The 12,666-nt window shown below is 37.1% G+C and overlaps 1 protein-coding gene across 3 annotated transcripts in view; it reads right to left on the reverse strand.

Moving 5' to 3' along the window:
* Window positions 1-1,001: 1,001 nt before the first annotated feature.
* ZNF148 (zinc finger protein 148) overlaps window positions 1,002-12,666 on the reverse strand; it is a 36,799-nt gene continuing 25,134 nt past the window's right edge. For all 3 annotated transcript variants that reach the window (XM_054278057.1, XM_054278058.1, XM_054278056.1), the window contains 4 exons: window positions 12,344-12,467; window positions 11,597-11,680; window positions 5,586-5,704; window positions 1,002-5,247 (listed from right to left, as the gene is read on the reverse strand). In XM_054278057.1, the coding sequence (XP_054134032.1) occupies window positions 3,658-5,247; window positions 5,586-5,704; window positions 11,597-11,680; window positions 12,344-12,467 (1,917 nt within the window). In that variant the 3' untranslated portion in view covers window positions 1,002-3,657. The remainder of the gene's footprint in view (window positions 5,248-5,585; window positions 5,705-11,596; window positions 11,681-12,343; window positions 12,468-12,666) is intronic.

Here is a 12,666-nt window from a genome sequence, read left to right on the forward strand (position 1 = left end):
TCATTTATGATTAATTCATTCTCAAATCAAATGAAGAAAATGTAAATGCCTATTAGTATACCATTACAAGCTGATTCCTTCATTGTCTGTTATATTAATGGCAAAACATATCAAAAGATTCATGCTAAAAGGGACACTGTCAAGTAATTTAGGACCAAAATATGGCCTATTAATAAGTGCATGTGTGTGTATATATATATATATGTATTTTGTATATATATATATATATGTAGAGAAAGAGAGAGCTTGGTAGTAAATGTCATCAATTTCTTCTTTTTCAAAATTATCACTGCGCTATCACTAGTAGATATCCCCAAAAATTCCACCTTACACACACACACATATCTGGTGCTCACATAACTTTGGGTAGGAATGGCTGCTGTTAGCTCAGGGGAATCTCCAGGCTCACCCCAGCCTTATACTGACAGCACAAGAACAGAACAGACAACCAAAGCTGCTTTTTTCCACACATACAAAGAAAACTAACAAAAATGACCAGATCAACATGAAGAGTGTGCATCTGCAGCAGATTAAAAACAGCGAAACGTGAGCAGTGAAAAACGTTATTAAATAATGCCATTATTAAACAAGCATGAGCTTTTTACAGAGCTAAACCTCCCAGAACTGCATAAACACTTATTCCAGGATAGAAGGGGATGTACTCAGGAAATCACAGCAGTACATTTGGCTAACTCCTCCAGTGCAGAAAGCTTCAAGCATCAGCAGATCAACTGCTCACACCACTGCATTAATTGTACATGTGGAAGAACCCTACAAGACAGTCCCTGTGGCTTAGGGGACTTGCAGCCTGTCCTAAGGCACAGAGTGCAGCTGGAATGGCTCAGCAGCAGGCCAGGGAATGAGCTGGGATGGAAGGAACAGCAGTTCCTCTGGGGATCCCCCCCTGGCTGCAGGGAAGAGCAGGCTCCTTCAGTCTGTGCAGCAGCCTGCTCCTCACACACCCTCGGAGAGATGCCCAAGTGTGACAGTGGCACGGCACAGCCACTCCCTCCGAGTCCTCCATCACATTCGCACACCAGAGTGTCAATGCAGCAACTTTTTATAAATAAAGCTGAGTCAGTCCCCTTAGGGAGAAGGAGTCTTCATTCCTCTTACCTCCCTGTGGGCCCACAGCAGTGCAGTAACACAGTAATAACCCAGCCTTTTTTTTTTCTTTTTTTTTTCTCTTTTGTTCCTTGCTATATTTAACAAATAGTACAATTGCCATCTCCTTGCAACATGAGGGCATAGGAACAAAAGTGCCAACACTGTATTATTCAGGCACCACAAGCTAGGATGTCATGGAAATGGACACTGAACACAAAGTATGCCTTACAAGAGGTGGTTTCCTGGGATATAGGGACCCTTTATGTTATTTCTGTGCAACACACAATGGAAAGTCAAAAAACCAAACTGACCATAAAGGAAAAAAAAAACAGAGAGACCACGAATCAGTTTAAAAATATTCTTTCAAAGAAATTTCTTTACATGTATCATTAATAATCCATAAGGAATTTACTCTTCTCCCTTGATGCCCACTCTTTTCAAGTCGTGGCCAAATATTCAGACAAAATTACTGGTAAGTCATAGCATGCTGAAATGCCTTACTGTATTACACACAGGGTCAACAAATCAAAAGAGCCTGCTTTCTTATACAAAAGCATTAAGAAATTCGTTTGTATAAATTGTATTCTTGCCAACAGAAGAAGCAGGCTATGGATAATCAATGCCCTTTCTCCCTCAACTGTACCAAGTGAAGTTAGTGCTGTAGTAGTGCTCCCATAAGGGAAAAGACAAAGTGGGATCAGTTTCCTGGTAACGAAAATTCAGAAAAATATTGCTACTGCTTTGGTAAGAGGTGGGAACTGTTCTGGGTCCTGCTCAAGTCCCTTCTTAAAAGACAGGATATATTTTAGCCCCTTGAGATGCAGCCTTTTCTCCTACCTGATGGCTTTATCTGAGAGATACTAGCTAGCAACAGTGCTGTAAAAACCTGGATGAAATCCTATTTTAAAAACCACCATACACACACCTACCTATATGTGTATGTGTGTGTATGTGTGTGTGTGTGTGTGTGTGTTTTTCCCTGGTTAATCAGCCTACATGAGGCTTAAACTGCCTTGAACTACCAGACAGTGTCCCTTTAGGGAAGGTGCAAATAGAATGAACATACAGTTCAAAAATCTGAAACTTGTTAACTTAAACTACACAATAGTTAGGCTACTCAAAATCTTACCACCTTAAAAATGCACACAGAACTACTTATCGTACCATACTGTATACTTCAAGACAAAGTACTATTCAAAAAAACATATTCATGGTACAGGGATAAACTTTGCAGTTTATTTATACTGTGAAATGCAATGAAAACTTCTGATCACTCTCCTAGGCTGGAAAAAGAAATCCCATTCACTAGCATCATTCACCAGTTTGGGTTTGTCAAATTGTAGTGACTTTTACTAAGCAAACACTAAAAAATAGGGAATTTGAATGCCCACTTCTTCAGCTTTCAGGGATACTTCAATAAAATTAATAATTGGAATTGTCAAAATTCTAGACAGAGAATTAAAACAGTTTTTACAGAAGCTAAAAATACCCAATCTCAAGTATATGGAAAAGAATTACTGGAGCTGCTGTATGAGATGAAAATGATGAAACCGTATCAAACCTAAACATCTAAAAATGGTTTTATTTTTTGAGAAATCAAAAACTATAAAGTTGGCTAAGTGCTCTATGTTAATCGTTATGAGTATGTAGGGTAAGGTACAATTAAGCTTTTAAACCTTGGAATACACTGTTTGTGTAAGCATTTTGCAATTGGGAATGTCATCTACAGAGTATTTTAACTAAAACTTCAAAATCTTGGTTTCTGCATATGAAAAAGTCATTAAAAAGTTACATCTAGATTCAGCTGTACAAAGAAATACACATTACTTCTGGAATGAAGTAAAGGCTTTAGCAGTTAGGCATTTTGCTTAAAAAAGTGTTTAAAGTATTTTAAATTAATTAGACTTTTAAATAGTAGAGTTAGTCTATCAGAATTCACTTTCTTTCCCTCCAAACATAACTCAAGGTAATGCAAAGCAGAAATAAAGGGCACATGGTCTAAAATTATTTTTGAGAGAGACTGAAAATTTTTCTAGAAAATGCTTTCTTTCAAAGCGTATTTGTTTGACTTCCAAAACTTACTTGTTTATTCTGTGTGTTTAGTACATGTTGATTCCCTGCTGAAGAGCAACAACTATGCTGACAAGCTTAGAAATGACATTGTGAATAGTATCAGACAAAAAACTGTCCTCCCAAAGCATAAAAGGAAACCAGCAAGGAAACAATCATGGGGGAAAGTCTTACCTGGGGATTTTGTTTATTTTAAAATTTCATAGAAGGTAAAATATTTTCTGGATTCAAACAAGTGAATAATAAACTGCCTTTGATAGGGGCACCAACATCAGGCAGTTCAATGACTGATGGCTAACAAACAAATTTTTTTTTAAAAAAAGAAAAAAGAAAAAAGAAGCAGTTATTGGTCTTGCTAATATCAGCTTACTTCTGTTTTAACATAGCGCTCTTAAAAGCTGTACAGAACTCCATCTTATACAGAGCAACCCCCTTTTGACAAATGTGTTCTAAAGTGCCAGTATTATTTACAAAGATTTCTTAGCCAAAAGTCTGGCCCGTCGTGGCATCAGGTGAAGAAGTCATCCCAGCTCTGCTATCATTTACATTCACCAAGGGAAATTCTGGGAAATCAGCACTTGTCCCTGGTCCCCGAAGGTTCACCTGTCCATTGGCAGTGCTAAACTGAGAGGATATTCCAGCTCTTGCCCCATGGTACTGAGCTCTAAAGGGCTGCTCAAAGGAGCTAATTTGATATGCTTGATGAACAGACTGTGCCTCTGCTTTCTTCTGAGAAGTTACTTGATCCAAGAAGTCCTGTGTAGAGGAGGAAGAAGAATGATTTGCCTCATCACCTGAAAAGGGAAAAGGGTGCTGAGAATCACCAACCATTAGTCCAAAGTGAGACTTGTCTGGAGTTGTTCTTAATGGAGAGTTCATCCCCGACCGAAAGCTATTGACGGGTATAGATGTGTAGACCTTCTCCATGGAAGGAAATGCTGGCTGGGTTGTAAGTGTCTGGTTATCAGTCACAAAATTAAGGCTCGGGTTGTTCAAATAGGCATCATTTTGGCTAGTTCTGTCCAAAGCTTGCTGTAAAAACTTTGAATATTCTTGTAACATACTAGCTTTATCTGATGAGGAAGCTTGAGAGCTTGTTCCAACCGTCTCAGATGGGGTCACCTCAGATACTTCAGCGGAATTGATGGATATACTAGAGGTCACTTCTGTGTCAGCCACACTGAAAGAGATCTCATGCTGTCCATTAGCCTTGTGTGAATAATGATCTAACAGAGTTTGCAGTACCTCATCTGGAATGACATTTTTGTCATGGTTACCTTTAATTTCAACATTCAGTGCCTGTGTGTCCAGTATTGAGGCTGTAGCAGTTTCATCAATGACACTGGCCACAGCTGCCTGCGTTACTGAAGGTTGAGATGCTATGGTACTTACATTCAAGGCATATTCTCGACTGTTGTTACTAGCTGCTTGTAGATACCTCTTTTTCTTCAAAAACTGCATTGCATCATCATAATTAGTGCTGCTGTGTACAGGTTTACTGGGCCCTTCCTGTAATGTGTCGACTTGATCAATGTCAGCATTACCTTCAGAGTCCAGTAAACTTTGCTTATCCACAAGATCGAAGGCGTACTTCGAAACCTTGCTGTCTTCATATGTAGATAAAGGTGAAATGGTTTGACTTTGCTCAAGTGGCTGCTTTAGACTCCTCTTGTTGACCTTTTTGAGAACCAGCTTCGGTGGGTGTATTTCTCCAGAATTGGCTTCCTCTAAGTGCGACCCACCGACTGAAGAATGTGGCATCTCAACAGCATATTCCGCTACCATGTATTCATCTTTTACTTTAGTACTAGAAGAGTACAAAGGCAAATAGTCATTTTTGTCCTTCTTGTGTTCTGATTTATCTGAACTTTCCTTATCCCCAGATTTTGATTTCTCTGTTTTCTGCCTTTTCTTCTTTGGCAAGGAGCTGTCTTTCAGAGGCGTGGAGAAACCGGAATCTTCCTCCGATGGCAAAAAGCCAACTTTGGTGGCACTTCTGTTGGGTTTCTTCTCACGGTTCTCATGGCACATACGTTTGTGTTTCAGCACACGATCGGTCCTGGAGAAATACTGGAAAAGATTATGATGGTGATGATTATTATTATTATTATATTATATTGCAAAAAGAAATATGTTATCAGAAAGAAAAGAAGCCTTTCATTCTAACAAATTTACTTGATGATTCACCCACTTGACCAATTTCTAATGAAGTGTCAAACAAGAGTATACAGTCAATAAAATCAACCACTGCCAGCTGTGACTCTGCACCACCAAGACAGCCCATCTTGACTGAAAAAACATTCATTATATATTTATTTGTATGAAATGGAGAAAGCTCATCTGCAATACTGGGGAAGTGACTGGTGTTTTGGCTTTCAAGTACAGAAGATTTCACCAAGTCATCTTACCTGCAAACAATATTCACACTGGTAAGGCTTCTCTCCACTGTGAGTTCTTTTGTGCCTTTCCATGTGATACTTCTGAATAAACCTCATACCACATTCATCACAACGAAATGGCTTTTCACCTGATAAAAAACACATAGCAATATTAATCTAAAAGAATAAATTAACATTTTTCCATAAAATTACCAGATCAAATACTACATTCTCTATTAGAAACAGTAAGAGGATTTAGTCTATTGCTATTGAAAAACAACAAAATGCTTGCTTATATCACTATTTTCTCAATACTGAGTTGCTGATGCCTCAAATTACTTTAAGCTTTTATGCTAAAAAAATCCCCCACCTTTAAAACAAAATCCTTACTCCTCTTTCTAATGCAGGTGCTGGTATGTGTTACACCTAACAAATTAAGAACTGCAAAGATGGTCTTCCTGAATTGTTGCTACAGTATGCATTTTTTAGGGCAGACAACTGTATAAAAATACCTCAAACTTCTCACCAAATCATTACCTCAAACCCATCCCTACTAGGAGAGAATTAATGCATTTCCAAACTTCAAATATAACATTTTAGAGGGTGCTTTCTATTTTTCCATATTTTTTCCCTTATTTGCATGTGGAATTGAGAGAACTGCTTTGAAAAAGTCCCACTATTTTGGTTGAAACCCAATTTTTTTTTTTCTAAGAACTAATTTTAATTTTTTTTTTTTTTAATTAAGTCAAAACCCAAGAAACCTCTGTAGCAGAACCAGCATCTGCAAACTTACAGGTTTCTCATTTTGATTGTTTTGTTAGCTAGTTTTGGTTTCTGGGTTCTTTCTTTACTTTCAGGAAATACTTGTTCAGACAATATGCACTGCCCTGAATTCATCTTCAGTTCCCCTTATTTCTCCTCACAGAGAAACCCTGCAACAATACTTTCTGAGCAGGGAGTAACTATTTTTATTTCTTTTAACTTTTGCCTTACATCTTCCCTCTGATATTTTTTCCTAGGTTTCTCTGAAAAAACCTAAAAATTTCAAATGCATTGAAAAGTTACTTCTGCTTTTATAGAAGTTCACTATTATTTACTAGAACTCACCCTGAACAACAGAGATCTCTCCTTTTAGTATTTACTATGAAATCTTTTGGACTGACATGGAGGTCAGGGATTGTCTTGGCAGCATCTGTCAAGAGCCTCTTTGTTCTGGGTACTGCACTGCACTGATTTTTGGGATATGAACCATTTATGTCTTCTTGTTTCCAGAAATATGCAGACTATTGCTATTTTCTGAAGTAGTTTTATTCTTACCAATTATATTATGAACTGCAGAATTACCAACAACTAATTGTTAAAGTTTAAAACTTTAAATTAATAGATTTTATTATTTAAAATGTTGACAGAGTTTGTATTTTCCATTTAGAGAAATGTTTGTATTTTCCATTTCCAACAGAGAAATTTATCCACATCCTTCTTCAAATGGGAATACAGTACCTGAAAATAAGGTTCCAGTATTTATAGAGAACAGAATGGAAAATATCTGTATCACACACATATGTGCTCCTAGTCAGATCACTAATGCCCAGAGCTTCAACTTCCTTAATTCCAAGCAATTTCTAAATCTCTCTCTTTGTAAGCCTATGTCCTATTTCAAATTATTATTTCCTACCTCTCCATGTGGCTTCTCAGCCAATCCCTTTCTCAGATGAAATTATTCCAATTTATTCTCTCCTAAATCAAATTATCTCCTCTCCTCAGATCTCTCAACTTCCATCAGTTCTTTTTCTACAGGCTCACAACCCCAGCATTCTACATCTCTTCTTTCACTTGACTTAGAGAACTTTATAATTTCTTGCTTATTAATAAGCACCATAAAATTTTGCACTTTTTTCAACATCCCTTGTAAGTTATAAACACTTATTATATCATTCCCCCTCATCCTGCCTATAAGCAAATCCTCCCCTCTGGCCTATTTCTTCACTGTCAAACTCCAGGTTCATTCTTCATGTTCTCTTTATTTGTGAGGCACCCTCAAAACTACGGTGCCTTACTCCCAACAAGCCTGTTCAGACTTTCTGAATCAAATTCCAACCCCTGCCTTCCACTTTCAGGATGCTGAGGCAGGACATTTAGACCTCATTGCTCTTGTTTGATACATGGGAATCTTCCATTCCTGAAGACTACTACTTAGTCCTTTCTACTTACTGTTTTCTTTCCCTTTGCTCCACTATTCTGCTTTGTGGTTTTTTACTCTCCTTACATTGTTTCAAAGCTTGCTTTCATACTACCTTAGATTTATTTTAGAGAATGGAGTGGCTGTTTAGGCAGAAAACTATCCTGAGCCTCAAAGCAAGAGAGCTGAGTCCTATTCTGGCCTGGAACAGCCCTCTAAGGAGCCATCCTGCAATCCCAGGAAATGCACAACTCTTCATTAACACACTTACCTGCAGCCTTACACTCATTTCTGTAAGTGAATGCACACTGAGTTCCTTAACATTTTCCTACTCAAGCTGACTACTTGCTGGCAGAAGCCTCTGCAGCTACCTATCCCCATTTGAAGGCTTAAACAGGGGCCTGTGGATTTTAGGTGGATTACAGTCACCAGCTATTTTGGAGACTTTCAGGGCACACACAAATGCACTGCTGGCCATGCCTTAACAGGGAGAAGAATCTGGGGACACTGCCCTGGAGTTAACTCAGCACAGTACAGAAAATCATATTTTTCAGTAGAATTCCAGAACACTCTGAAAGTAAGATTAAGAAAACCTTTGTGAAACTGACACCATATTTAATTTTGGCTTTAATCTTCATATGGAAGATAATTTTAGGAAAAGATTAAAAATTAATATGAAGATAGGCTTCCAATAATAATTTCATCCTAGCAGAAGCCTAAACCTTCAGATGCCTTCCCCAATTTTGTTGTACTTTTCAGACAGGATCTATTGCAAATGGAGGAGAACATTAATAACAGCCTTTTGATAATGCAGGGAGAATCCAGGGCACATTTTTCTGAAATGTCTTGGTCATTGGGAAAGAATCAGATGTATTAAAAACCCTCAAAATTTAAAAATACAATACAACAATTAATGCATTGTTTATGAAAACAGCTCATGTGTTGTGTCTATGTTTGCAATCTATTAAAACCAAGCAATAGAACTACTTATCCAATGTAGTACAAATATTATGTGTATGAAGGCTGTAACAATTATAAAGCCAGGCATTTTAAAGTCTAAACAGACAAAAAACAAATTATAAAATACTAAAGAAGGCTATAAAAAAGCAGCATGACTGAATAAGAAGGCACTTGAATTGTTAGCCCCAATGGTGTTTTATATTTTTAATGTAATCTTAGTTTTTGTGTTTAAAATGGAAAGTAGGGTGGCTTACACAATTAGGACACATGAACACATGAGTGGGTAAGGTATATAGAAACATCTCTAAGCAAAAAGTAAGCAGACATATTTGAAAGAAAAAAAAGAACATTCAGCATCTTCTCTAACCTCGTAAATGGAAAATATTTGCATACCAGTGACTTTTCCCTCTCTTACAACTAAAATAGCAATTTTCTGTATCATAAGGGACAAGTTTAGCAGCAGGGTTCCAGCACTGCTGCCCTCCTCTACACACAATTATAAGCAAATTTTGTATTAATGCAATGTCTGCTTTTAGATGCAACTGTTTAATTATTTACACAGACTAAGGCTGTTCATTGATTGCTTCCTAACTCCCTCACAACACTTCCTTTGAAGGAGTGGTTCAGAGAATTAAAGTCAAATCAGACTGGAAATAGCTGAGGCACCTGTAAATTGGGGGCTTGTAACAGGCACAAAATGGGGCTTCTACCTGTTACTACTCTCTTTGACTGGTTTAAAATAAACTAGAAAATTTGATGAAAATCTTTAAAAGAGTAAGAGCTTTCCTGTTCCACATCAGCATTTTGAACACTGTCCAAAAGCTGGTGCTAAAAGTGGTCATTCATGGAGATAAAAATGCAAAATAAAAAAGTATTCAATAAAGTTAAGAAACATTTTTTTTAAAGGGTATGAATAATACAAACAGATCTTTACTTTCATCAAAGTAAAACACAGACCCACTGCTCACCTTCTCATTAGAGAATCAGGTTGAAAATTTAGTTTTTCTGGATGGGTTTAGTTATGCAGCCCTGAACAACAGAGGGACTACACAAACAGCTGAGGGCCAGTGGTGAACGCTGTCATATAGAGGTGAAAGCACAGACAGGTATGCAGAGTGCCAATTAGCTATACTATAACTGGGTGAAGCCAAAAATTAAACTCTAGTTTAATCTTGTTAACTAAACAGCCTTCAGAAAAAATTCTGCCACTCCTGGAAGCTGGGTTTTAAATGTTTTCTCCTAATCATTACTAGCTGACACCTAGGAAAACATCCATGATTCAACAATTTAAATACAATTTAAACCATCTTCTGTTTTCTGAGAAACAACCAAACTATAGCTCAGGATGCTGAAGAAAGGAGGAAACACAGTTATCTAAAAAAAGTCAGATATGGTTAATTAGTTAAATGGTACCTTTTTCTCTGCTAAACAAAGACTAGCATATGTAAGAGCTGGCATAAAAACCTACAATCCCACCACATCCACCCCCCTCCCTCCAAAACTTACAATCAACACAGATTTCTCACTAGGGCAAGAAGCTAAATTTTAAAAGATAATTAAATCAATTTATAAAATATTTGCAGTCAAGTGTTAATTAACTACATTGCCCAGACTCTCATTTTCAAAGCCACGTACAGGGAATAATCCTCATTTGAAAAAAAAAAAAAAGAAAAATCTTCTAAAAAATGTGAAGACTGCACTCAAATTTTTGCCTTTTTGAGGGGGGCTGGAGGGCAGATAGATGGAAGAGACTGAATGAGCATTCTTTACAGAATAAATATCTACACAAAGTGGAGGCAGCATGGTTCACCAATTCAGAGCCAGAGGAAAGACTAGGAGCAGAACAAAGACACTGGACAGAAGAATGGAAGACTCTTCTGTGGCTGACTGGCTGAAGGAAACCTACTTAGTCTGGACTCATGGCAACCTAGGATACAAAAATCCCATAAACAACAGGGCATTTGTGCATGTAACTCCCTGTACACTGCTCTGAAAATTCATTTTGCAGAGTTTTTTCTCCCTCTCAACCCTTACACATGCACACACTGCACTGCATGTTAGTAGCTTTCATATCCATTTAAATGCTACAGCCAAGAAACACTGTGCACATTCACCAGCTCTGCTTTTCTGAAAAAGAGGCTGAGAAATTGGCATCTAGTCCAAAAGGGACCATATTACAAAATATTTAAAGAGGGATTGAAAGGCCATGCACCAAAATGCCAAAAACCCAATGAAACCAAACCTGTTAAAGAATGTGGTTCTGTGTGGTGCAACAAGGTAAAAAAATAAACATATATAAACTTTAACTTGCTTTGGTTTAAAGCTTCGGGCCTTATTTGACCTACACTGCATATTTTTAAACTAAGACTCTTCTTTTTAGAACAGTTCTGAATTAAACCTAAAAGAAGAAAAAAAAGTGAAAAGAAAAGCTGATACTAATACCTTTGGGGTTAGGCATTTTGGCCATTTTAGTCCTGGCACTTTTCCATCAAATTCAAATACAAACAAACAGACAAACAAACAAATAAATCTATGGAAATGTAATTCGCAAGTCCCCCTTGTCTGAATTAACTTGATACAACAAAAGACAGAACTGCTTAACGAACTTTGACTTTTATGAATGTACAAACTTCAGGATTTGCTGCTCTGGGGTTATTTATAGAAAACTACTTTCAGATCCGCTTACTGGACTTCATACTCATTTTACAGCCAAAGGAAAGTGGAACAACTTGAAAGCACAAAACTAATTTCTTTGTAAAAGCTTTATAACTTTGTAACATGTTTTAAATTAAAACAAACTACGACAGGGTTTTTGGCTGCATATTTATTACCAGAAACCTTGCCTGAGTGGGGAAACAGTTTTTAAGCACGCCAGTAAAGATACTCAAGGCACTATACTCACCAGTATGAATCTTCTCATGCCTCTGTAGCAGGTACTTCTGTATGAAACGCATGTCGCACTGACTGCACTGAAATGGTTTTTCACCTTGAACAATATAATTCCACATCCATAAGTTAATAACTACACACTGTTGTTTCTGATAACTATTTTTGAGGAATATTAAAATGTCTATTAAAAACACCAGCATCTGAGCGAATTCCAAAAATACCCTGACACCAAAAAACATTTGCCTTACTAGGTACATGAACTGCAGAGCTCTCTCCATGATCCTAAGAGTCACATTAAGACTAGCACGGAAGAGTGATCTGGAATGGCTGTAATTTCCTCAAGTGCAAGATCAATCAGGATGCTGGCATAGACTGCATTCAGGATACTGGCAAGCTATTATAACAGTAAGTACCTTTGTCACTTCTCCAAACACAGAGATACCTCATCAGGCAAATAAGCAGCCACAGCACATTTTACAAAGGGGTCAATTTTTGGCACTTAGGCTACAAGTCAACCCATTACTTTCTGATAAAGGAAGAAAAGAAACCTTGTAAACAGTTAGCTCTTCAGTTTATTAAATTTATGTTGATTTTTTTTTTCTGATATTCTTTTGACACTTTGGTGCATGGAATCTCTAAGCTTAGATGCCAAGTTAGCTACACTCTTAAAACTGAAATTCGCATAGAGCTGAAAACATTTTTAACATAAGTAAACAACTCTTTATATAGTAGAAAAGACAAATTTGAAGTCAAGCAGTACCTGTATGAATGAAGACATGTCTCTGTAAATGGTAGTTGGTTCTAAAGGCAGCATTGCAATGCTCACAAACATGAGATTTGTGGGTTTTCAGACCAAGTGATCCATCCTCATTTATTGTAAGGATCTATTTTAAAAAGAGTAAAATTTGTTCTCACACTACCCTCTAAAGATGTCTTATTAACTACAAAAAAAAAAAAACATTAATTTTTTCGATGCAGAAAATGTAAATATTTCAGGTAAAACAATGCTAATTTCTACAAAACTATGCGTTAAGCTTCTAATACACATTTCCAATTGCAGTCCAATCCAACTCGTGTCTCGTT

Source organism: Melozone crissalis, unplaced genomic scaffold, assembly GCF_028551555.1.
Source record: "Melozone crissalis strain CALT ecotype California unplaced genomic scaffold, PUWL_Pcris_2 ptg000023l_1, whole genome shotgun sequence".
NCBI lineage: Eukaryota > Metazoa > Chordata > Aves > Passeriformes > Passerellidae > Melozone > Melozone crissalis.